The following is a 24308-nucleotide window of genomic DNA, read 5'->3' as shown; positions in this document are numbered from 1 at the left end:
GATGCGTCTATGCCCTCGAGGAACCAGCATCTAGCTGGAGAAGGAAAATTGGACACTGTGGACATCAGTAGAGAAGAGTGAGGCCTGGGGGAACAGCCTTTCCCGTGGCGAGGACGTCCTGGAGGGCAAGCAGCTGCTGGGTGGGGTGCGCTGTCAGCCGGCCCTGCTTAACCTCCTGGCAGCCGAGGCAGGGAGAAAGGAGAATCTGGTATTCATTGTGTGGTTGTTTCTGATTTCCTTCTGCTTTTGAGATCCTCTTCTGAGGGAGAACAATGGCCCAAGAGGCTCAGGCTTCCTTGGCCAGGTACCCGCCAAGCTCTGGGGGAGGCAGCGCCCAGAAGGATGCAACAGCCAGCTGGGCACTTGCAGGCAGGTGGCGTTTGATTCCCGTCTTCTGAGAATCTCTGGTGACACTGGGTTTTGGTGGCTGGTTCGAATCCCAGCCTATTATTTATCACTATATCCCTGGGGCTTTGAGTGAGTCCTCCCAATCTCATTTACGAGTATTCTTTTAAAACTTTCTCTATTTGCTGAGGAAGAGCAGTCCTTCCTGTGCCACCAGGAAGGCAGTACCGTCAGAGGCTGGGTGAGCAGAGGGGGCTGTCGAACACATGGGACTCCCCGTGGGCTCTTGATTTTGGAGCCACGAGGTTGCTCCCTGCCACTGTGTCCCCAGCAGGAGGTGGAGAGTGCAGGGTCCTCGAGCACATCGTCCAGCTCACAGACCAGAGCCAGGGAGGGACCCTCTGCGGAGGACCCCGGGGCTGGCGTTTCCCCAGCTGGTGCCTCATAAGGCCAGCTGGGGGTAGAAGGCCCAGGACTGTGTCCAAAGAATGGGGTGGGGTTTCCTCATTCCTCTCTGTCATCACACTTGGCCTCTTATTTGTGGATTTTAGTACATTTAGCGGCCTTGCTGGATTACTCTTTCATCACCAGGAAGCAGAGAGAATCCAAAAGTGACTGACCCACATGTGGAAAGGGGCAGAGACAGCCGGAGGGCTATTGGATTATGATCTTCAAGTCTATTGAGAAAGAGGCTCTGAGGATGGCAGGTCAGAATAAGAGGAGGGAGGAGGCGACACAGCCCTGCAGGGACTAGGGCAGGGGTCAGCTGTCTTCAGGATGAGACAAGACCAGAGCAGGGTTGCCCAAGCTTAAGTCACTCCAGTGCCATCATCACAATTTCTGCCACATCCACATGCCATCGTATACTATTTGTTTAATAACTGTCTTTAAGTAGGTTTATTTTAAAAACCTTACTTTTTTAAAAAAAAAAACCTTACATTTAATTAGAAAAAAAAATCTTTATGTAATTACCATAAATGAAACCCAGAATTTTTCTAATAAGCACTGAAACAAGTTCATAACTGTTAAAGTAAAAATATTGATCGTGTACCACTAAAATTTTGACTGCCACCCAGAGCTTTGTGTAAGTTCTTGGTGTAGGCTTTCTTTTTGAAATTTATTTTTATTTAACAATTTTTTAATTGAAATATAGTTGATTTACAGTATTCTGTTAGTTTCTGGTGTACAGCAAAGTGATTCAGTCATATATATATATATATATTCTTTTTCAGATTCTTTGTCAGATATATATCTATATATATATTCTTTTTCAGATTCTTTTCCATTATGGTTTATTACAGGATATTGAATATAGTTTTCTGTGCTGTACAGTAGGGCCTTGTTGTTTATCTATTTTATATCTGTTTTGTACCTGTTAATCCCATACTCTTAATTTATCCCTCTCCCTCTCCCCCCTTTGGTAACCATAAGTTTGTTCTCCATGTCTGTGAGTCTGTTTCTGTTTTGTAAATAAGTTCATTTGTGTCATATTTTAGATTCCACATGTAAGAGATATCATATATTTGTCATTCTCTGTCTGACTTACTTCACTTAGTATGATAATGTCTAGGTCCATCCATTTTGCTTCAAATGGCATTATTTCATTCTTTTCTTTATGGCTGAGTAGTATTCCACTGTGTGTATATATATCTTGGTGTAGGCTTTTACACACCAGGGGGTCCACGCGTGTCTGATGGGGGTGAGGTTGACATTAGCTACAAGTAAGGAGTAGGGTGATTTGTGTTGACCTGTGACCCCATAAAGATGCTCCAGGAGAGCGTCCTGCTGCTTGACCAAGGTTTCCCCAGGCCCCATATCCGCATCTCCAACATGGGAGAATGACAGTGTCTCCGGGGGAGGATGGACTGAATTCATGTATTTACAAGGTATTTAGAACAGCGTCCAGTGCATAGTAAGGGCTCAACAAGTGTTAACGCCCACCATGACTTGGGAGATTCTGGCTGAGGGCTCTCGGCTGCCCTGGGCAGCCCATCGCCTGTCTTCTTGGAGACAGGGCCAGGACTGACATGGTCTTGGGGTTTCCTCCCCTCTCATGGTTTCTTGCTCTGTAACTTCTCCACTGGGACAGGTGTGGCTGGGTGGCCTGACCATCATTTCCTTCATGATTATAGGATTAAGTTAGGATGCAGTCATGGCATTAGTCATCATGAAACATCCCCGTTGGAACTGGGGGTCATCTACGTCCACTGGAGGCTCTGGCATGGGCTCCCAGGGAAGGGCTCTCATGTTCGATCTGGGTCTGCACCTCCATCTGAGCAGCCCCGTGTTGTTTCTGGAATGGGACTCACGGCTTGGAGAGAGAAAGGAGCTGTGGGAAGCAATCCCAGGTTCCCCGGTGGGACTGGAAATACTGCTTCAGGCCCTGGAATTTTACTTTCCTGTTTGGCCTGGCACTTGTCCTCCCCTCCTCCAGCCCACCACATATTCGTCTCCGATGCATCCTCTCCCTCCCCCTCTCGAATCCGTTTCCTCATCTGTAAAAGTGGAGGTTGCACTAGATCGTATCTGAGGCCCCTTTGAGCTTGAGAAAGCTATGATTCACCTCTCAGCCACCCCCTCACTTTTCCCGCGGGCGTCTTGATTGACACTGAGAAGAAAGGTAGGAAGGAAAAGAGAGAAACAGGGAGAGCCGTGCATCCTACAGTGTAGGCACCGGCCCCCACGACACAGAAGTATCCGGTCCAAAGTGTCAGTAGTACTGAGGCTGAGAAACCCTGCTTTTTAGGGAAGGAGAGACAGAAGGGAAGAAATGATTTAAAAGGCAAATGTATAACAAGTGCCCCCCAGATGATAAGTGATTAGACAAATGATAATGAAAGGGAAAATTCAGGGAGCAAAGGAAATGCATGGGAAAAAGGTTTATAAATGGGGAGAGAAAACATCGCTAGGGTGGAGAAGGAGGTGTTTGTAAGGCGATCACGGTGTGGGTTGTGAAAGCGAGCTGCTGGCCTGAGAGTATAAACCAGCGCTGGAGGGACTGCCATCCCCCTTCCTTGGTCACTCTGGAAGGTGCCGCTCCTCTGCAGCCCCTCCTATGGAATTTCAGCAGTGCAGCCAGTCAGCAATGGTGCCTGGTAATACCACCGAGTGGCTTTAAGGTAACAGGCTGGATGGTCCAAAGACTTAGGCAGTCACTACCATGTGAGCATTATCGTGTGAGTCGGTCATGCTTCGCTTTTTCTGTGAGACCTTTGCTCCTTATTGAATTAACAACCACTCAGTTCTCTCCAACTCGAGAGGAAGACACCACGAACACACGATGCAAAGAAATCAGCATAGAGTGTATTCATGACCGCGGGGGTAGGCAAACATTTCTAGAAGAGAACACCAAAAGCACTTCTAACCATAGAAGAAAAATGGATTCATTGGACTTTATCAAAATTAGAAGGCTCTCTTCATCAAAAGGTACCATTAAAAACATGAAAAGACGAAAACTCTAATTCAAAAAGATACATGCACCCCAGTGTTCACAGCAGCACTATTCACAACAGCCAAGACATGGAAGCAACCTAAGTGTCCATCAACAGATGAATGGATAAAGAAGATGTGGGTATATATGCATATATTTACAACAGAATGTTACTCAGCCATAAAAGAAGAATGAAATAATGCCATTTGCATTACATGGATGGACCTGGAGATTATCTTACTAAATGAAGTAAGTCAGACAGAGAAAGGTAAATATCATATGATATTGCTTATATGTGGAATCTAAAAAAATGATACAAATGAACTTATTTACAAAATGGAAATAGACTCACAGACATGGAGAACAAACTTGTGGTTACCAAAGGGGAAAGGGAGGGGAGGGATAAATTAGGAGTTTGGGATTGACAGATAAACACTACTATGTATAAAATAGATAAACAATAAAGCTCTACTATATAGCACAGGGAACTATATTCAATATCTTGTAATAACGTATAATGGAAAAGAGTCTGAAAGAGAATATATATGTGTGTATATGTGTGTATATGTGTGTGTGTGTGTCTGAATCACTTTGCTGTACACCTGAAACTAACACAGCATTGTAAATCAACTATACTTCGATAAAAAATACATTTTAAAAGGCACCATTAAAAACGTGAAAAGGCGAGTCTCAGTCTCAGAAGAAGATGTCTGCAATACATATAACTGGCAAAGTATTCATTTCCAGAGTAAATGAAGAGCCACTATAAATCAGTAAGAAAAAGGCGAATGACCCAATAAAAACTGGGCAAAAACCTTACAGACACTCACAAAAGAGCATATCCAGATGGTCAAATAAACTATGAAAAGGTGCTCAACATCATTACTCATCAGGAAAATGCAAATTAAAACCACAGGAAGCTACCACTACACAGCCACCAGAATGGCAAAAATAAGAGCGAGCACCAGGCGTCACTGAAGATAAGGAGCCACTGGAACCCTCATGCATTGCCGTGCAGGGTGTAGAAATGGCACGGCCGCTTAGGAAGATTGTTTAGCAGATTCTAGTAAAGCTAAAGCTTTCCCACTCTAGAAGCCAGTAATTCCACTCACAGGTACACATACCCAGTGCCTGAGCTGACAAAAAGATATGTACAGAGCGTTCAAAGGAGAAATTCCCTGGCAGTCCAGTGGTTAGGACTTCGTGCTTCCGCTGCAGGGAGTACAGGTTCGATCCCTAGTCAGGGAATTAAGATCCTGCATGTCACGTGGTGCGGACAAAAGATTAAAAAAAAAAAAAAGAATGTTCAAAGGAGTTGTCTCCAAATCCCATCAACAGAAGATGGGACATAGATTGTGGTATATTCATACAATGGAGTGCTACACACACAACCATGACAGAATATACATTGCCTGAGTCCATTCATGTGAAGTTCAAGAAGAGGCAAAGCAAAAATATGAGTCAAATCAGGGTCGTATCTGGTGGGCATATGGATTGAGATGGTGGAAGGGGGAACTTTTTGGGGTGCAGAAATAGTCTATATCTGGACTGGGGTGGTGGGTATATACATGCATATAAATGTAAATGATTATCAAGCTGTCCATTTAAGATGAGTGAGTTTTATGTACTTTACTGTATATATATTATGCTTTGATTAAAAAAAAATGAAAAGATGCAGATTCTTATGTCCAAGTGAAGTAATAACAACAATAATAATTTATTGAATACCTTATATGTGCCAGGTGCTTTATACAGATTATTTCACTTCATCCACCCAAACTCACCTGTCGGCCAGGTATTATTCTCATTTTACACGTGAGGAAACTGAGGCTTAGAGAGGTTCACTAGCTTGTTTGAGACTCACAGCTAGTAGGTGCAGGGGCCAGGACTTGAGCTCCACAATCCAAGCTCTTGCCACTCGGCTTGAGATCTCAGAGTGATTCTTGGTTCACCATCAAAGCTCTCTGTTTCACCTGTTACTCCTCCCAAACACAGAAGCCTTAGATACCATATTTTAAAGAGAACTTCATCGTGTATCCTGATATTCCAGGAACACAAATCCCTCTACCTTCTTTAAAAAAAAAAAAGAAAAATCCCCTTTATGCATCCTTTCCATGAATTTGTTCCAATCGGAAGAAGAACTCATGGTTTCCTACCCAACCCGTTCATTTTAATCGTTCTGTGTTGTAAATTCTCTGAGAATGAGGCATTGAGTATTGGCTATAGCGGTCAATGTTGTGAGTCAAGCTTGAACGCCAACTCTGCTCCCCTTATACAGTGAGGCTCTCAGGAAGTTAATTTCTCAAAGCCCTTGTTTCCTTGTCTGTACAAAGGGGACAGTGGTACTTACCTTACAGTCTCATTGTGAGGGTAAAATGAGGTCCTACGTCAGAAGTGCTCAGCTCAGTGGCAGCCCCATAGCAAGTGCTCAGAAAAGGGTGGTGTAGAAATGTCAGCGCTTTCCCTTTATTGATGCCCGATTCCTTCCAACCCTCTTCTTCTTATTATTATTATTATTTAAAATTTGTAGGCTGTGCCGCGCCAGCATGTGGAATCTTAGTTCCCCAACCAGGGATCAAATCTGTACTCCCTGCATTGGAAGGTCGGAGTCTTAACCACTGGGCCACCAGGGAAGTCCCCCGACACTCTTAAAAACACTTAGCACTTTGCTCCTCTAAACGTTCAACACATGTTTGAAAAAAAAAAAAAAGTTATGCTTATGATTTCTGCAGAAAGTGGAGATGCAGAAGGAAGGGGGCAGAATCTCAGTGCTTCGGTGAGGGAGAGGGGAGGGAGGTCATTTTCAAGTAGATCGGTATCGGTATCGGTATCAGTGAGAGGGTATTATTTGTGTGGATCTTCAAAAGTAGGTAGGATTTCATCCCAGAGAGAGGACCAGGAAGGTCATTCTAAGTTGGGGGAGGGGGAGGAGGTGGTACCTAGAGGAGGTGGGGGCTGGGGAATGGTGAGCCTGCCATTTTGGTTGGCACCTAAGATTTATGTTGGGACTTGTGGAAGATCAGGTTGGCTCCAGGTGAGGTCCCACCAAGAAATGTGGACATTTTCTATAGGACCTGGAGTCGTGGAACATTTTTGAGTAGGGAGGTGTACGAGGAAGCCCGGACGTGCACACCCACATGGGAGGTGAAATCGACTCGTTCAGGAGGCCAGTGAGGAGAGAAACGTGCGGGTCCAGGTGGAGATGAGTTGGGTGCACCTCAGGGTGGAGGTGGTGGGATGGAAGGAAGGTGCAGGTAGATGGGGAAGGGGGGTGAAGGACTCCTCAAATATGGGAGCCACTCTTCTGAGCTTACGAAACAGGGAGAAAGTCAGTTTGGAGATGATGATGAAAGGGATTCCTTAATGGCTAAGACCAGAGGGCGTGCATCTCATCCCGCCCTGGTTCCTCACCTCCTTCGGCCTGCTATTGGCACATTCTCAAGAACACACTGTCCTCTTCTGGCCTCAGACTTGCACAGGACACCCGAAGGACAGACACTGGCTTTCTACAAGCTTCCTTTCCACCCTTGCCACACGGGAACCCACAGAGGGAGGTGTGTCAAGACCCAAACAGATCCCACAGCTGAATCGTTTCCAAATAGACCCCTCCCCAAAGTAAGAGTCTGTTGAGGTGCTCTTCCAAGGGGTGGGGGGACCTTTTTTATTCAGCCTGTGAAAAGTTAACGAAAGGCGTCCCGATTTTATGGAGAGATGCAGTGTTTTGAATAAAAATCCCTTTGTTATTGTTGTTTTACAGAGCTGTAGCCGTGGCCAGGAAGAAATCCGCCCCCTCCGAAGGTTGTTTTTGTGACTGTTCTTGGGAGCATTGTTCTAAAAATGGGAAATTACATATCACTGTGCCAAAGGAAACAAACACCTGCAGTTAAAGGAATACCTTCCACAAGGTGGCTTTTAGAGTCCCAGCCAGCTCTGGACGAAGGGCTGCTGCACCAGTTCTTTTTGGTGCATTTCTTCACTTCTAAGGGAATCGGGTTTGTAACCAGAGTGGACTTTGGCAACGATGGGGCTCGGGTGATGGTCCTTCACTTATTCACTCAGTAAACATCTATCAAGCATCTGTGCTGGGTCAGTCTTGGTGGTTTTCACTACTCCCTTCCCTGGCGTTGTTAAAATTACTGGGAGCGTTGGCTACAGGCAGCGACTTTCTGACACTGTTTTTCAGAGTCAGTATTTGACTTCTGCCCCCAGATGATGGGAGCCAGAGAGAACATCAGCTTCTTCTCTCCTTCCTCTCCTTTCTTTCTCCCCTCCCTCTCTCCCTCCTTTCTCTTCCTTCTTTATTAGTCAACAGAAGTAAAACCGCTATTTTCAACATGTCAGTCAATACACTTCTTTAGGCAAAGGATTTTTCTTTTCTTTTCTTCTTCTTCTTTTTTTTTTTTGGCCGTGCCACGCGGCAGGCGGGATCTTAAGTTTCCCCACCAGGGATGGAACCTGTACCCCCTGCAGTCTAACCACTGGACAGCGAGGGAATTCCCAGGCAAAGGATTTTTCAAAGTTTCCGGTCACTGGGGTACAGTCTGAAATTCTTGTCTATGGTGTTAGATAGCGAAAGATAAATTTTTGGTTATCTGGTTAATATTTAACATTTTCAGCGTCAATATAATTGCAAAATAATCAGGTCTTGAAATTTATTGATCGTGAAATGAATACATTTCAGATGGATTTGTGGTTTCAAAGAATCCAGTTTCATAAGCTGATCTCATTTTTATGAGAAACAAGAATGAAGAAGGGAGCAATGGGAAACAATGAGCTTCTAACTTTTGGGAATGCGTTGACTTTGGTTAGAACTTCCTGCCCATGAAGTGCTTGCCTTCCTCCAATGGGTTGGCCAGAGAGTGATGGCAGATCTTTGGGAGTCAGGGTTATCTCCCTGGGACCACTTGGTTATTGATGTGGTCCCACCGGGAAGTAGAGAGATGGAATAAAAAGGCTCTCCAGTACTGTAATGTACTTAATCTACTGTCTTAGTTTCCAGATGGGTCTTAACTTAGCCACTAGAGGAAGAGCCTAGTAGCTGAGTCTTGAAGGAATCTTAAGGTTGCCAGATTTAGCAGATGATAATACAAGATGTCAGGTTAAATTTGAATTTTTTTTTTAGGTTTTAAAAAATATATATATTTATTTGACTGCACTGGGTCTTAGTTGTGGCATGTGGGATCTTTAGTTGTGGGATGTGGAATCTAGTTCCCTGACCAGGGATCGAACCCAGGCCCCCTGCTTGGGAGATCAGAGTCTTAACTGCTGGACCACAGGGAAGTCCCTAAATTTGAATTTTAGATAAATAATGAATTTTTTTTTTTTTTAAGTCTAGCTATGTCCCAAACATTGCATAGGGCACGGAGGATGGAGCTTGGGTCTTCAAGTGACTTTGGGAAGGGGAGACATTATAGTCTGTGGAGGTGGGAACAGCATGGGTTTGTTGCCTGTTTAAATATTAATGTGTGTGCCTCATGGTAATGCAGGGAAGTGTCACCCGAGGAAGGAGGTCTGCCCGCCAGGAAGATGGTCTGTTCTGAGCCGGTGGCATCAGGAGATTGACCCTTTGCTCTCCCTTCTCTGGGTTGGCGGGAGACAGATGAGAAGTGGGTCCTGGTTGTCCCTAGACAGCACTGCCCGGGTCTGCCTTGTGGTTCTGTGGCATCAGGACCTGCCTGAGGGACACAATGAGAAGGGCTCCATGTCCCGAAGGCGGCTGCACGCTAACTGAGCATCCACACTGACAGCTTCAACGAGAAGCACGTTGGTGGATTAATCAATCAGAGGCTAGTGGACCAGACGGCGTATCCTCCCCTGTGGACGAGCGTCAGGAAGGTGGGGAAGTGAGCACAGACTTAGAACCAGTAAGCGTTCTTCCATTGCTTTTTCTCCCTGCTCAGGACCTCTGTGCCTCCCTCGCACTGCTATCCATCCCCTCCTCTTTGGCACAGGATATCAGGTTAGATTTCCACGTCCTACACGACACCCAGATTCTGGTCCTGCCCCCCAGATGACTCCCGCATCACCTTGCTGGAGTGTAGGGTGTGGCTGCATTCTTTTCTCCTAGTTAGAGACAATCTCTTGGTTCATCCCCATAGATAGCTCACCCCATCCACCATCTGTGAATTTACCAGCCTAACCTGGAGGGCAATCTTTTTTTTTTTTTTTTTTTAAACATCTTTATTGGAGTATAATTGCTTTACAATGGTGTGTTATTTTCTGCTTTATAACAAAGTGAATCAGCTATACATAAACATATATCCCCATATCTCCTCCCTCTTGCGTCTCCCTCCCACCCTCCCCATCCCACCCCTCTAGGTGGTCACAAAGCACTGAGCTGATCTCCCTGTGCTATGCAGCTGCTTCCCACTAGCTATCTATTTTACATTTGGTAGTGTATATATGTCCATGCCACTCTCTCACTTCGTCCCAGCTTACCCTTCACCCTCCCTGTGTCCTCAAGTCCATTCTCGACGTCTGCGTCTTTATTCCTGTCCTGCCCCTAGGTTCTTCAGACCCTTTTTTTTTTTTAGATTCCATATATATGTGTTAGCATATGGTATTGGTTTTTCTCTTTCTGACTTACTTCACTCTGTATGACAGACTCTAGGTCCATCCACCTCACTACAAATAACTCAATTTTGTTTCTTTTTATGGCTGAGTAATATTCCATTGTATATATGTGCCACATCTTCTTTATCCATTCATCTATTGATGGGCACTTAGGTTGCTTCCGTGTCCTGGCTATTGTAAATAGTGCTGCAATGGACATTGTGGTACATGACTCTTTTTGAATTATGGTTTTCTCAGGGTATATGCCCAGTAGTGGGATTGCTGGGTCGTATGGTAGTTCTATTTTCAGTTTTTTAAGGAACCTCCATACTGTTCTCCATAGTGACTGTATCAATTTACATTCCCACCAACAGTGCAAGAGGGTTCCCTTTTCTCCACACCCTCTCCAGCATTTATTGTTTGTAGATTTTTTGATGATGGCCATTCTGACTGGTGGGAGGTGATACCTCATTGTAGTTTTGATTTGCATTTCCTGGAGGGCAATCTTATTTCCAAACCTTGTCCACTGCTGTACCCGCAGCGTAGGTGGGGGAAGCAGCAGGATTTGAGTCCAGAGCACCGGGGAGGGCCAGGCTCTCAGGAGGGCCTCCTGGGCCAGGCAAAGAGTCTGGAATTTATCCTGTAGGAGCCTGTTAGCAAAGGGAAATGAAGGTTGCAGATGGAATTAAGGTTGCTAATCAGCTGATGCTGAGATGAGGAGATCATCCTGGATTACGGGGGTGGGCCCAGTGCAGTCACAAGGGTCCTTCTGCATGGGAGAAGGAGGCAGAAGAGGAGGCCAGAGGCAGAAGAGGAGGCTGCACTGCTGACTTTGAAGGTGAGAGAAGGGGCCACGAGCCAAGAATGGAGGTGGCCTCTAGAAACTGAAAAAACAAGGAAACAGACCTCCCTTAGAGCCTCCGGAAGGAGCACAGCCTGCCAACACTTTGATTTTTAGTTCAGTGAAATCATTTTGAATTTCTGACCTCCAGATCTGTAAGATAATAAATGTGAATTTTTAAAAAAAGCCATTAAGTTTGTGGTGATTTGTTATAGGAGCCATAGGAAACTAGGTTAGAGGCTGTTTGCAATACTCCAGGCCACAGATGGTAAAGACATGCTACTGGAATCAGAGTAGGGAGAAGGGGACACATTCAAGGTAAATTGAGAAGAGACGGACTCAGAGACCGATGGACGCATAGGGTCAGAGGTCAAGAGATCCTTCCTCTGGCCCCAGTGCCCCGAGGCCTGGCCTTCATCTTATCTCTCCCAGGGAGTCCCTGACCAGCATCTCCATCCTGTCCCAGAGCTGGAAGAGTAGCTACATATGTCACCAGGGCCATAAGAGGGAATTTTAAAGGACTCTTTGTAGCTACATGTCTCGCAGTCACACAGGATACTTGGGTGCTGCAGGCACATAACTTCAGATATTTTAGGAGTTATCTAGGCTACTGTCATAGACTAGGAATCCATTCACTTGATGGGGGACAAATCTGAGTTCCAAACGCCTGGTTTATCCATTCTGATGCTTGCAACCTTGCATGCTAAGCTGAATCTATTTTCAGATTTATTTATATTTGCACGTACTATAGCTTTATAATTTTAGTTTGCTCACAGAAATACGTTGGGTGGCTAACTCCTAATGATTCATGCTCACACTGTTTCCACGTGCCCGCTGGTGTGTTCCGTAAGTGCCTGGGAGGAACGTTCCCTAATTACACGTTGCAGAAGGCATTGTTTGTGTGGCCCCTTCCTCATCAATCAAGGTTTTCTTTATCATTTGTCTGAAGCCATTCTGAACAGCAATCACCCTACGGTGAATTACTACCCACAAATACCCTGGCATTCGCCAACAGCACGCTTGCATTAGCCATAAACTAGACATCATTTTATCCACATCATCTTCATAAAGTTGGTAAGGGCTGGTTTCACTTCCTCTTCCTGCCTTGTGAATCATTTATAGATTTTTCTGCCAGGCTAACATCAATCCACTCACATGTTGAGGGGTGTAAAACTGCAGCTTTCCTACTGATTCATCAATTTAGGCATTGACATAGCAAGGGCAAGTCTTTGGATTTTGTAACGTGGTGGCAATGTTTGGTAATGACCACTCCTCTTTAGCTTTTTTTTTTTTTAAACATCTTTATTGGAGTATAATTGCTTTACAATGTTGTGTTAGTTTCTGCTGTATAACAAAGCGAATCAGCTATATGCATACATATATCTTTAGCTTTCTTCAAGAGTAAACGTTCCGGGCTCCCCTGGTGGCGCAGTGGTTAAGAATCTGCCTGCCAATGCAGGGGACACGGGTGCGAACCCTGGTCCCGGAAGATCCCACATGCCGCGGAGCAACTAAGCCCGTGCGCCGCAACTACTGAGCCTGCACTCTAGAGGCCGTGAGCCACAACTACTGAACCTGCGTGCCCCAACTACTGAAGCCCGCGTGCCTAGAGCCCGTGCTCCGCGACAAGAGAAGACACCGCAATGAGAAGCCCGCGCACCGCAACGAAGAGTAGCCCCTGCTCGCCACAACTAGAGAAAGCCCACGCACAGCAACGGAGACCCAGTGCAGCCAAAAATAAACAAATAAAAATAAATAAATAAATTTATTTAAAAAAAAAAGAAGAGTAAATGTCCCTTTGGCGGCAGATTGCGGGAGTAATATACTTTTCAAAGATCAATTTCACCCAGATTCACGGTTTCATTGACAACGTGATCATGAAAAAATGTGGTCTTTCCCCTGGGTTCCTCAGAGGTATGAATGCTAAAAAATGCTAAAAGTAATATAGTGCTAAAAATACATTTCTTGTTTTTAATCTTTTTTTTGGCTTTATTGAGATGCATTTTACATTTTTTTCTTTACACAGTTTGTGCGTAATACTTCTCAAATGCAGGAAGCTTATAGTCAAACATTGGCCTCCTTGTGTTTTAGAGTTTGGCAGATTCATAGTGAAAAAGGCTGATTATATAATTATATATTTATATGATCCAGGGCTGGACACACTTTTTCTCCTCCTCCTCCTTCTTCAAACGTACAAATCATTCTTAGCTTGAGGTCTGTTCAAAAATAAGCCATGGCTTGAGTGTGGCCTGCTCACAGTAGTTTGCAGACTCGCGCTATAACGTAGGCCAGGAAAAAAAAAAAAAAAGACAAAAAAGAAACCCAGTGACATACCTTCATTTCTCTAATCTCCTTCTGCTTTCTGGCAACATGCGTCACACAGATACGTGCTCTTTCTGCGGCTGTGATCAGTTCATCTTGCATTCTGCTCTTTTAAAACTAAATGTCTGTTTCTGTGTGCTGACAGCTCACATTCTTTGGATTGCCTGCCTCTGCAGCTCCCTTGAGGTGGAGACTCCCTTTTATCCGAAGATACCTGTTGTATTTGCCCTAGGTAAATATTTCCCCAGTTGTGAATAGGTAATTAAAATTCTGAACCTTTTATGACCCTGGATCCTTATCTGTTTGAACAATACTTATCTAGGTGGATGGCTCACAGGAGCCCCGGGGACTCCGCAGTGAGGAAGTGGGGGAGGAGGGGGAGGCAGGAGGCCCCCCACCAAGGCCCCACCCTCTACCAAGAATCTTCTGGAATTGCCAATCCCCCTGACCTGCTCTGGAATTTTTACAGTCACAGACCCTCTTTTGTGGCAGACAATGAGGGAGGGGTGCAATGGCTTTACGGTTTGTGTGTGTGTGTCTGCACAAGCATGCACACGTGTGTGTTTGGGGCAGGGTGGGTGGACATTTCTCACTGGTATCACTTCTGTTATTGGCTCAGGAAATTCCTGCGTCTGGGATCCTACTCTCTGTAGGGCAGGGGTTGGGGCCTGGGCTCTGGAATCCGGGTTGTGTGAGGAATAAACAAGAAATTGCAAAAATGCCTGCCAGCGAGTAAGCGATCAATAAAAGAAATTGTTAGGTTACTTGAGACTTTAAAAATGGGGTGGATGGAGGTCAAAGGTCAGCTCCACCAGCGTCCCGCGGTCCTCTGTACCTCCGGGGCCATCGTTGTAGATTACGTTGGACTCGCCAGTGGAATTGTTTGGGAATGGAATTATTACTAATTCCAAAAGTGCTGACACATCACTGGCAGGGTTCAGCGGGCAGCAACTTTGTGTGACTGCCCTTGTTTTTCCTCAGAATTCTGATGAAAAAAACCCCTGAAAAATCAAATTAAAGCAATCAAAGATGATAAAAGATCCCTAGAAAGGAACTGTGCTTCATCATCTGTCCCGCGGAGTGAGCCGGGCTGTGTGGAGCGGCAGGGCTCAGAAGCTCCAGGGCCGGACCAGCTCGTTCGCTCCGGGACACCTTGGTCGACACTGCCCCCCAGTGGCCTCGGCGGCACCGGCCGCCGAGGGCGGGGAAGGCGCGTCCCTGTGGGACCACGTTGCTTCTTGGAAAAATCCGGACGGAAGAGGTTTCTCTCTCTCTTCAGACCTCTCCTTGCGTGCTCTCTGCTTATGCCCTCTCCATTCCCGCTTCCCCTGTGCGTGTCCTCCACTTTCATTCAATTGCTGGGGATGGTGTGGCCTGGACAGATACCATTTGCCACAGGGATGGGGGATGTTTGGGGGAATATTTATATCCCCATGGGACCCATCTTTAGGACGAGTTCTAGCCTTTGCCCATTTTGCTCTAGGGCGAATCCCCCCCTCCCCCGCACCAGGAGGCATGTGGGATCTTAGTTCCCCCTAAGGGGATGGAACTAAGGGATGGGACCCGCACCCCCTTCATTGGAAGCGCAGAGTCTTAACCACTGGACCTCCAGGGAAGTCCCTAGGGGGAATTTTTACAGCAATCATCAATAGGTTTTGAGCAGCTTATGCTGTGTGGCCTGTGCAAAGGCCCTGAGGTAGGAAGGGGCTTGGTGGCTTGGTTCTTAAAAAAACTAAAGGCCAGAGGGGTGGAGTGCAGAGATGGAGTGAACAGTGGGGAGGAGGGTGGGAGATGAGAGCCAGCGATGAGCACCTGCATTTGGAGTTATGAGAAGAGTGCTGGGAAGCTGTGAAGGGCTTTACTTGGTTGGGGTGGGGGAAGTGGCCCAGGAAGGGGCTTTTCATTTGATAAAAACTGCTTTGGCCTCAGTGTGGAGTGTGGACAGCAGGGGCGCTGGAGTGTGAGCTGGGAGCCAGTAAGGAGGCTCCCCTCCCCCGGGTTGTGTGGTGGAGGAACGGGTGGTGTGGCCCAGGGGGCCTCTGTGGACATGGAGACAGTTCCCAGAGGTGCTTTGGAGGTAACCTGCTTGGCTGGACGTGACAGTGCTGGAGAGGGAAGGGCCGGGGATGCCCCTCGGACCTCAGGCCAGAGCAACTGGGAGGCTAGGGATAGAATTTACAGAGATTGGAAAGAGATGGGGGTGGGGTGGGGTGGGGGGAATCAGACTTCTGTTGGACAAGAGGAGTTTGAGATGTTGGGTAGACGGTAGGATATAAGGGGAAGAGGTCTGGGCTGTTTTGGTGGCAGGTGATAGAAACCTGGAGGTAAAGTTCTTTCTTTCCTTTTTTATTTTTACTTTCGCTGCACCACACAGCTTGCAGGATCTCAGTTCCCCAACGGGGGTTGAACCTGGGCCCTGTCAGTGAAAGCCCAGAATCCTAACCACTAGGCCACCAGGGAACTCCCTTTAGAAGGTTCTGAATTTTCTCCTGGGGTCCAAGGGCAGGGCTCAGTGGGGTCTCAAGAAGGGCAGGGGCTCGGGAAGAAGCCCAGGCAGCCTCCCCTCTTCCCTCTTGCTTCACCCTCTGCCTGCAATGCTCTGTCCGCCTCCCCCCATCTCATTGAATTCCTCCCATCCCTGCTCAGACCCTGAGCAGGGGGGCTCCCGGGCTGGCCTGTCCATGCTACTCTTGCTCGCATCACTCCCTGTATTTCTTTTATGCTTTTATCAGAGTTCTGTCTATCTGTCTATCTGTTTGCTTGTTGATTTGCAGGGCGCTGACCATCTTCCCTGCTAGATTGCCAGCTCCCTGAGGGCAGAGGCCAGTGTTTTCTTCACTCTGCTCTACTTGGGCCTCAGTGTGGTTCTGGCGCTGAGCAAGGGCTTCATGCATATTTGTTGGGTTACGAAATCTGCTCCCGGGTTCCTCAGAGCGCCCAGCACCACTATGAACACATCGCGAGTGCCGGTAAATACCCAGGGATTGATTTCACGCCTGAAGACTCCTTCGCCACAAGAAAAAAAGGGGGTGGCGTGAAAGTTGGCTGGGAGGGGACTCGGGGAACGGCGGGAGGCGGGGGCAGGTCAGAGAGGGGCTTCGGGGTCAAACAAGAGCATCATTGCCAGTGGACGGCAGTAATTAGGTGCCGACCAGCCTGGTCCCGACCCACCCCCCACCCCCACCCCCCAGCCTCCTCTTCTGGGCAGAGACTGACGTGAATGGACAGTTTGACACATAGGCCTCTGCAATTTCAGCCTGGAAATAAGATGTCCTAACAATGATGACTGATAAAGGATCTAGAAAATGCATGAGTAGAGGGTTTTTGCTTTAAAAAATAATTTGACAAATAATTTCATGTAGCAAATATGAAGTGAGCGAAACAACCTGCCTTCTCTGGGGACGCCCCTCAGAGTCTACTGCTCCTTGAAATCACCCCCAGGGACCCTGGATCCCTGATCAAGGAATCGAGTCTGTTCCTCCCTCCAGCCTTTATTTCCTAAGTTTCTTAGGAATCTGATCCTTCTGTAGGTGGAGGGCGTCGTCGTGTGCTGGGTGTGATTTGCAGGACTGTCACAGGGCCACTCAGCCCCTCATAGCGCCCTACTGCTCTGTCAAAATGCTTGAAACGTCCACCATTTATCTTTGGGAGAAAGAACTCTCTGGAAAGCTCCATCTTTGTTTGCAGGCATGTCTGGGTAGCATAATCACCTGAAATATTTCTTTTTCCACCCAAGAGTGGGATCCCAAAGGGTCTGGAAGAAACAGAACACTTAATTTCATTATGAAATGGGTGTTAGGGGGGTCAGCCTGAGGTCAGCTGCCACCCTGTCTAACCTCCCCCCGCCTTCCCCCATAGGTCAAGTTTGAGCAAGGCTCTGGGAACGTTTCCAGGCCAGCTCTCTGCCCATGGAAGGAAGTATGTGCTAGAAGCTGGTCTGGCCACCTGCGGACCGGAAGTGAGACAGGGCCTGGGCCCCTTGGGGATGTGTTTCCATGGCCACAGCTTTTTTTTGCTCTAAACCTACCCCAGCAGTGACACACCTTCTCACTCTAGCAGGTGAATAAAAAAGAGATGGGGACACAGAGATGTGATGCTTGTACTTTATTGCAGGGAGCCAGGCAGGGCTGGTGGGGATGGAGTGAAGGAAACATCCGGGGAGTGGCGGGGCCTCGGCAGGTGGAGATCTTCAGCTTCTAAATCCTAAGCACAGTGTGGGCTCTTGATTATTTTGTCCTAAAGCAAACAAACAAAAAACCCAGTACAATAGTGAATAAACGTCAAAGCCAGACCCAGAAACTTTAATGTCACCTAAGAGGTTCGGTATTTCTGGGAGGAGCTAAGCTTAGACTATTTCTCAGAAGCTTCTTTATTTTTACTTTCTTTCTTTCTTTCTTTATTATTTTTTTTTACTCTTTGGCTGCACGGCATGCAGGATCTTAGTTCCCTGACCAGGGATCGAACCCATACCCCCTGCAGTGAAAACGCCGAGTCTTAACCACTGGGCCGCCAGAGAAGTCCCTCAGAAGCTTCTTTAAAAAAGGTAAGATGGCTGTGCTTGCTTCCCTGGGGACATTTGCACTGTGACTCTCCTCTCTGGGTTAGAAAAGGGTCCCCAAAGGGAGGTGACACTGCAGCTGAGGGATGTGGGAAATGCCCTGCTGGGTAGTGAGAGTGGAGGGAGCCGTGTACCATGAGCTTTATCATGCTGTCCTTGGCCTTCTGGGGGAGGGTGTCCACCAGCATCTTCAGCTGGGCCCCTGCATTTTTCATGTCTTCCTCAGGGCTGAAGGGTTCAAGGGCAGCCTCATAGCTGGAAAGCGTGCCCATGAAGAGGTTTTCAATGACGTGTAGAAAGTTCAGGCAGACCTCTGTAGATGCTGGAGCACAGAAAAGAGAGAGCGTGTGTATCCAGGCCCTTGTCTACACTGGCCAGCTTCCTGCCTGGGCCTGGCCCAGATGCACATAGCTGGGCCTGTCAGCAAGAGATAGCGGCCCTTTCATCGACGGCCTTGAATGTGAGACCTGGTGGCGCTCCAAGCAGTTGACTCTTTGACGCCGTGTGGATGCCTTCTGGGTTGCGGCCAGCTTTCCGTGGCTTGCCTGAGCCTACCTTGTACTTCCTGGGTTGCGGTGGGCAAGGTGCTACTGGCTCTTTCTGATAGAGTTCTAGGCAGGGCACTGAGAAAAGAAGCTGCTGATCTGATTTGTTTGGTGTGCCGTGCGGGGGCTGGGAAGAGGCCGTCAAGGGTTTTGGCTCCCACCAGAAATATGCCTCTTACCGATGGTTAGTGATGGTCTGAGCCACACGTGACAAAGTCAGGCTCTGGCAGGAAGAGGCACTTGTACCAGCCAAGCATGAGCCCCCGAGCCTGGCCCAGAAGAGGAATCCGCTATGGGCGCCAGGCCTTGTGGTCTCATCCACACACAGACACACCTCTGCGTCTATTCCTGGCCCTGCCGTGTTCCCTTCGTGTTCCCTTCGCCAGAGTTCTCCCTCCCCCGCCTCCGGTTGTGCTCCTTTTTAGGTCCCTGCCCCCAGGAATGTGGGGAGAGTCACCATCCCCTACTCCCTGCTTGCCCGTTTTCCTACTGAGTCTCAAATCCCCGTCCTTGAATTTGCTGCCTTGTGTGCAAACTCCCCTGCCTGGCCTCCAGGGTCCCACTCAAAGTGGCCATTCCAAGTCAGGCCCTCTCCAGAACTTAGATCCCTGCTTTACAACTTACTATGTCATCAGCCAAGTTACTTTATCTTTCTTTAGCTCAGTTTTCTCATCTGTAATATGGGGATAATGTCCCCACTTCATAGGGTTGTTGTGAACGGGGTTCAGCACGGTGATGGGCACATTGTAAGTGTTAAATAAATGTTAGACCTTATTACTGGTATTATTATATGTGCACACACAGGAACATACCAACACATCCCAGCCCCACCTCCTAACATATTTCAGTCCTGTCTTGCTGAGCCACCCTCCTCTGTACCTGGCATTGAGATCTTCTAATTAACATACGTTTCAGTCCAAATGATGTTATTTCCCCTTTGAAATAGACATCTCTGCACCATAGTTGTTCCCACTGCCTCTTGGTCTTGGTTTTCTAACCCCCCCCGCCTCGCCAAGGTCATAAAACTTATCTCCATGGTTGTCAGGAAACTTTGAAAGTGAACTAACAGGAATTTGTTTAAAATTTTTTGTTGTAGAAGAGGCTGATACAGAGTAAAAAACAGTTCAGTAACCCAGCTCCCAAGAGATCAGGGGGTTTCCGGGGAGGTGTGATTCACCCCCCACCCCATTCCTTTCCTCTTAGTGACAGCTGCAACTCTTCAGAGACTCCTAACCCTTTTTTTGCAGAGGACAGAAAATGTTTAGAAATCTCCATTCTGAGTTGGCAACTTCCCAAAGGGAAGAGCCCTTTCTAGAATATTCCTCTCTGCCCAGAATGGGAGACCTTGCCTTGGGTTGGGTTTCTTTGGAAACCATGAGGCTCCTTCCAGCCCCTCTGGCTGCCAGAGTGGAGGCAGCACCCAGGTCTCTTGGCATCTCGGGGTCTGTCCAGGCCTGGGCTTTGAGAAGCTTGTTTGTTACTCTTATTCTGCTGGTCATTGCATCTAGGTGGGATATTCTCCATCCCTCCCTCCAGTCTGTTCCATTCCCTGCACTTCTGAGGTTGTTGGGTATGGAAGATGGGGTCCTTTTCAGGTTTCCCCACAGCCTCGGGGCTCTCCCCAAGTTCCCAAGAGGAGCTTGCTTGCTAGACCCAGCTTCCTGGCTGGGAGTCAGCTTTCCCAGCTGCTCCCGGCAGCTAAACAGAGGGCACGGACAGCCGTCCCCTCTCCCGAGCAGAACTGGGAGAGTTCTTGAGCTCGGCTTGGGGCAGAGGGCTCTGGACACTCACCAGGGCTGCAGAAGAGAGTCAGGGTGACCAGGGTGAGGGCAATGGCGAGCTTCATGGTGGGAGGGAGGCTGGTGAGGGAGGCTCTGTCCCTGTCTCTGAATCTGGTGGTCTTGTGGGAGATGTGCCCAACCGGGTATCTTCTTATATGCTCCTGGAGCGGGGAGGGCAGGGCGAGGGCTCCACTTATGGGACCACACTGTTTACATGGGCATCAGCTCGGTGGAAAAAGTAAACATTCTCCTTTCTCAACCCAGACCCAGAAACCATGGGGTTTCTGTCCCCATGGAAGCTGAGCTCACACAATAGGCCATTTGGGAGGGGGGAACCCAGGGTCCAGTGTGGAGGCAGCAAGGGTTCCCAAGTCAGAGGGTCTGGAGAGCTGGCCGCCTGTGCCACTCTCTTTGAACCTGAGCACTGGGCAGTCCAGATCGACAGACAGAAGCAATTGTAGAGCCCACCTGGGCCCATCACCCTGGGAGAAACTGAGGCTTAAGGCCCCATAGCAGTGGCAGCAACAGGACTAGGACTCGGGACTCCTGATACTTCAGTGGGCTCCTCTCCAAGGAAATAGCTGGACCTTAAGCTTCCAGGGTCCCACGGTCCAGAGCATCTCGTGGTCAGACTTGGGGGAGACCCTGGACTGAAGCACGTTGACAGGTGAAGGAGTCCCAAGCCCCAGGTCAGGCTGGAGGACGCACTGCACCAGCTGGGTCTGGAGTCCTGCCCTCCTGACGGTAAATCCACGGGCACTTTGGGCCTTATTGCACTTGACCTCTTAATGGCCTTGACCCTCTTGCCGTTTCCTTCTTGGACTGTTCTCTCGCCTGCGCTCCCACGACTCAGTCCTTTCCTCTTTTCCTCCCTGACCGACCTTCTTGTTCTTTAGACGTTGATTCTTCACTGACTTAGCTTACGTATTGGTGGTTCCAGGCTGTGGCCGTGGCCCCTTCTGGCCTCCTGACGCTACGTCAGAGGCTGCCTGCTTCTCTCTCCAGTGCCCGTGCCTTAGAACACAGGCCTGCCCGGGTCAAAGTCACTTCCTAAACGGCCTTCTGCCTCCTAACTCGTCCTCCTTGGCCATCCTGGGAAAGGCCACCAGAATGACCTTCCTAAAGCCTGCTGGTCACATCCTCCGCCTTCTTGAAGCCCTTTTAAAGCTTCCTTGGGCGGATGGGATAAAATTCAAGTGTGATTTATTACAAGGCCCTCGTCCACTGGCCTTTGCTTACCATTTCAGCCTTATTCCTCTGCTCACCTGCGTGGGGATCTAACCCTATCTTAGTATTTGCCGATTTGGGAACATGCCTCATTTTTCTTCATGCCTTTTTACCTTTGTACAAGCTGTGCCTCGTGCCTGGAACACGCATCTGCCTTGTCTCTTCCAAATCCTATCTGTACTTCAAGATTCAATCAAATGTTCATTCATTCATTCATTCAATAAGTGCTGACCACCTGCTAGGAGTTTCAGGCCCTGTGCTAGGAGTTAGGCGTTGGCTTAGACATGAAGCAGCCCTGCTTTGGAGCCCCTTCAAGACGAAATTGCCGCTGGGCTTCGAGGAGTGAGGTCAGCAGAGAGCAGCCAGTGACCAGTCCCAGGGGTCTGCCCAGGCCCTGGGGGTCTGCTGCAGCCGCAGGGAGCTACCTTGCTCAAGGTCACATCCTCCCCGGGGCGCTCGCACCTGGTGACAGAGCAAGAACGGCACTTCTGTGCCATGTGGGACAGGTCCAGCAGGTGGTCCTTTTACTCCAGAGCGCTGTGCCTGGCTGGCCAAGTCTTTGTTGGGCCTGCGTGTCCTGCAGGCCGGTTTTCCCCTCTGCCCCGCCCAGATTCCGCCCATTTCCCTTCACAGTTATTGATCCCTAGTAATAATCTTGTACCCCAGACTCCAACTCAGCATCTGCTCTCAGGACAACATCAACCCACAACAGGGATGCAGGAATGAACCAGGCGGGCCCAGGTCCCCACTGCTGTGGAACTTCACTCTGGTGGGGAGACAGACAAGCAGACGGTGAAACAAATGAAACACTCGCAGGTGTGCTAAGCGCTAGGGGAGAACGAAGCGGGGACCCTATGGTGGAAAAGGAGAGTGAGACTACTTAGTGGGGGGATGGGGCGGTCCTCTCTGAGCAGGTGACTCGGTGCCGAGATCTACAGGGGAGGGGCCTGGGCAGAGGGGGTGCCCAGCACTGAGGCCCTCAGGTGGGAAGGACCTGGGCTTGTCCGGAGCACTGAGGGGCATTGTGCCTGGAGTGGGGAGTGGGGACCAGATCCTGAAGGGCCTCCAATTAAGTTCTTTATGCTCTGGAAAGGGTTTCCTTTTTCATTGCTTTAAAAAAATTGTGTTAAAATGCACATAACATATAATTTACCATCTGAGCCGTTTTTAAGTGTCCTGCTCAGTGGTATTAAATACTTTCACATTGATGGGCACCCATCACCACCATCCACCCCCATAACTCTTTTCATCTTGTAAAACTGAAACTCTACACCTGCTAAATAGCAACTCCCCACCCTGCTTCCTGCAGCCCCTGGCAACCACCGTTCTACTGTCCATCTCTATGATTTTGACAAGTCTAAGTACCTTATAAAAGTGGAATCATGCCATAATTGTCTTTTTGTGACTGGTTTATTTCACTCAGCATAATGTCCTCAAGGTTCATCCATGTAGCATATTGCAGAATTCTTTCCTCTTTGAGGCAGAATAAGATTCCATTTTATGTCTAGATCACATTTTTCTTATCCATTCATCCGTCGATGGACACTAGGGTTGTGTCTGCATTTTAGCTATCGTGAATAATGCTGCTGTGAACAGGGGTGTACAGTCTGGAAGGTGTTAATAGGGAGTGATGGGGTCTGATTTCCCTTTTGGTGAGATGTCGCTGACTACTGCTCTGAGGGGAAAGGATGAGGTGGGGTGGGAGTGACTGAGCGGCTCAGAAGGGATAGTTGGTTTGGACCAGCTGATGGCAGTGGGGTGAGGATGTGAGAGACCCAGGGACAGGCTTGATGTTGGATAGAATAAGACGGGTGGGGGAGGGAAGCATCAGGCTGGGGCAGCCAGGGGCCTGGGGTGCTATTTCCTGACCTAGAAAAGACTTGGGAGGAATAGGATGGGGGTGGGATCAGAGCCAAGCGTTCTCCAACCTGCGGTGCCCGTCAGCCATCACTCTCACTGTCAGCCTCTGCATCCCTCAGTTTTGTGCTTTAACTTTGCAATTCTTTACTTGTTCTAACCTCTTACATAATGTTTGCTAAACAGGAATCCGTGTGGCATTAATCGATGAATGTGAGAGTTGGAGGTTCAGAGCCGCCTTAACACGGTTAAAAGCACAGGTTCTGAAGTTGCCATTGTGTGGACTCATGGAGTAAATTACTGTGTAGCTGAAAGATCAGGAGAGGAAGGTCTTCTGAACTGATCATGAAACGATCTCCGAGGCAGGCTGCAAAAGGGGAAAACAAACAAAGAAACAAACAGACAAACAGGGGACTTCCTTGGTGGTTCAATGGTTAAGAATCCGCCTGCCAGTGCAGGGGATACGGGTTGAAGTCCTGGTCCGAGAAGATCGCAACTAAGCCCGTGTGCCACAACTACTGAGCCCGTGTGCCACAGCTACTGACACCTGTGCACCTAGAGCCCGTGCTCCACAACAAGAGAAGCCACCGCAATGAGAAGCCCTCGCACTGCAACAAAGAGTAGCCCTCACTTGCCGTAACTAGAGAAAGCCTGCACACAGCAACGAAGACCCAACATGGCCAAAAATAAAATAAACAAATAAATAAATTTATAAAGAAAGCAGACAAAGAAAAACAAAGTGGAACAGAGTAAAAAACAGAATATAAGAGCAAAAGAATCCACAAATGTAATTGTTTGTCTCTGCAGAAGACATTTCTGGAAGAGGATGGTGCCGGCTGCTTCCACAAGG

At 48.2% G+C, this 24308-nt stretch overlaps 2 protein-coding genes across 4 annotated transcripts in view; one reads left to right on the top strand and one right to left on the bottom strand.

The window, feature by feature from the left end:
* AHNAK (AHNAK nucleoprotein) overlaps window positions 1-23848 on the top strand; it is a 99827-nt gene extending 75979 nt beyond the window's left edge. The window contains exon 6 of one of the 2 annotated variants that reach the window (XM_036859800.1): window positions 23645-23848. In XM_036859800.1, coding sequence (XP_036715695.1) covers window positions 23645-23754 — 110 coding nt within the window. In that variant the 3' untranslated portion in view covers window positions 23755-23848. Of the gene's footprint in view, window positions 1-7532; window positions 7854-23644 lie in introns of those variants that run through there. The other variant, XM_036859801.1, reaches the window with a different exon arrangement.
* Window positions 17630-20551, bottom strand: SCGB1A1 (secretoglobin family 1A member 1). Of its 2 annotated transcripts, XM_036859816.1 has the most exons (3): window positions 20385-20551; window positions 18183-18370; window positions 17630-17726 (listed from the first exon to the last, which is right to left on the bottom strand). In XM_036859816.1, exons 1-3 carry the CDS (start codon window positions 20437-20439, stop codon window positions 17694-17696), a joined length of 276 nt encoding a protein of 91 aa, XP_036715711.1. In that variant the 5' UTR covers window positions 20440-20551; the 3' UTR covers window positions 17630-17693. The 2 variants fall into 2 exon arrangements, 1 of the variants encoding a protein (XP_036715711.1); XR_005020863.1 differs by lacking the exon at window positions 18183-18370 and having other exon boundaries at window positions 17650-17726.
* Window positions 23849-24308: the final 460 nt, after the last annotated feature.

Source organism: Balaenoptera musculus, chromosome 8 (genome assembly GCF_009873245.2).
Source record: "Balaenoptera musculus isolate JJ_BM4_2016_0621 chromosome 8, mBalMus1.pri.v3, whole genome shotgun sequence".
NCBI lineage: Eukaryota > Metazoa > Chordata > Mammalia > Artiodactyla > Balaenopteridae > Balaenoptera > Balaenoptera musculus.
The sequence above is the reverse complement of the archived record's forward strand: the minus strand, read 5'-3'. Positions and strand labels throughout refer to the sequence as shown.

What these genes read in the sequence shown, in the direction of transcription:
- SCGB1A1 (XM_036859816.1), bottom strand. Translation starts at nt 20,439, where the DNA reads ATGAAGCTCGCCATTGCCCTCACCCTGGTCACCCTGACTCTCTTCTGC. An exon ending in GACTCTCTTCTGCAGCCCTG is followed by an intron (nt 18,371 to 20,384) that starts GTGAGTGTCCAG and finishes TCTGTGCTCCAG; the next exon opens with CATCTACAGAGGTCTGCCTG. An exon ending in ACAGCATGATAAAGCTCATG is followed by an intron (nt 17,727 to 18,182) that starts GTACACGGCTCC and finishes TGTTTGCTTTAG; the next exon opens with GACAAAATAATCAAGAGCCC.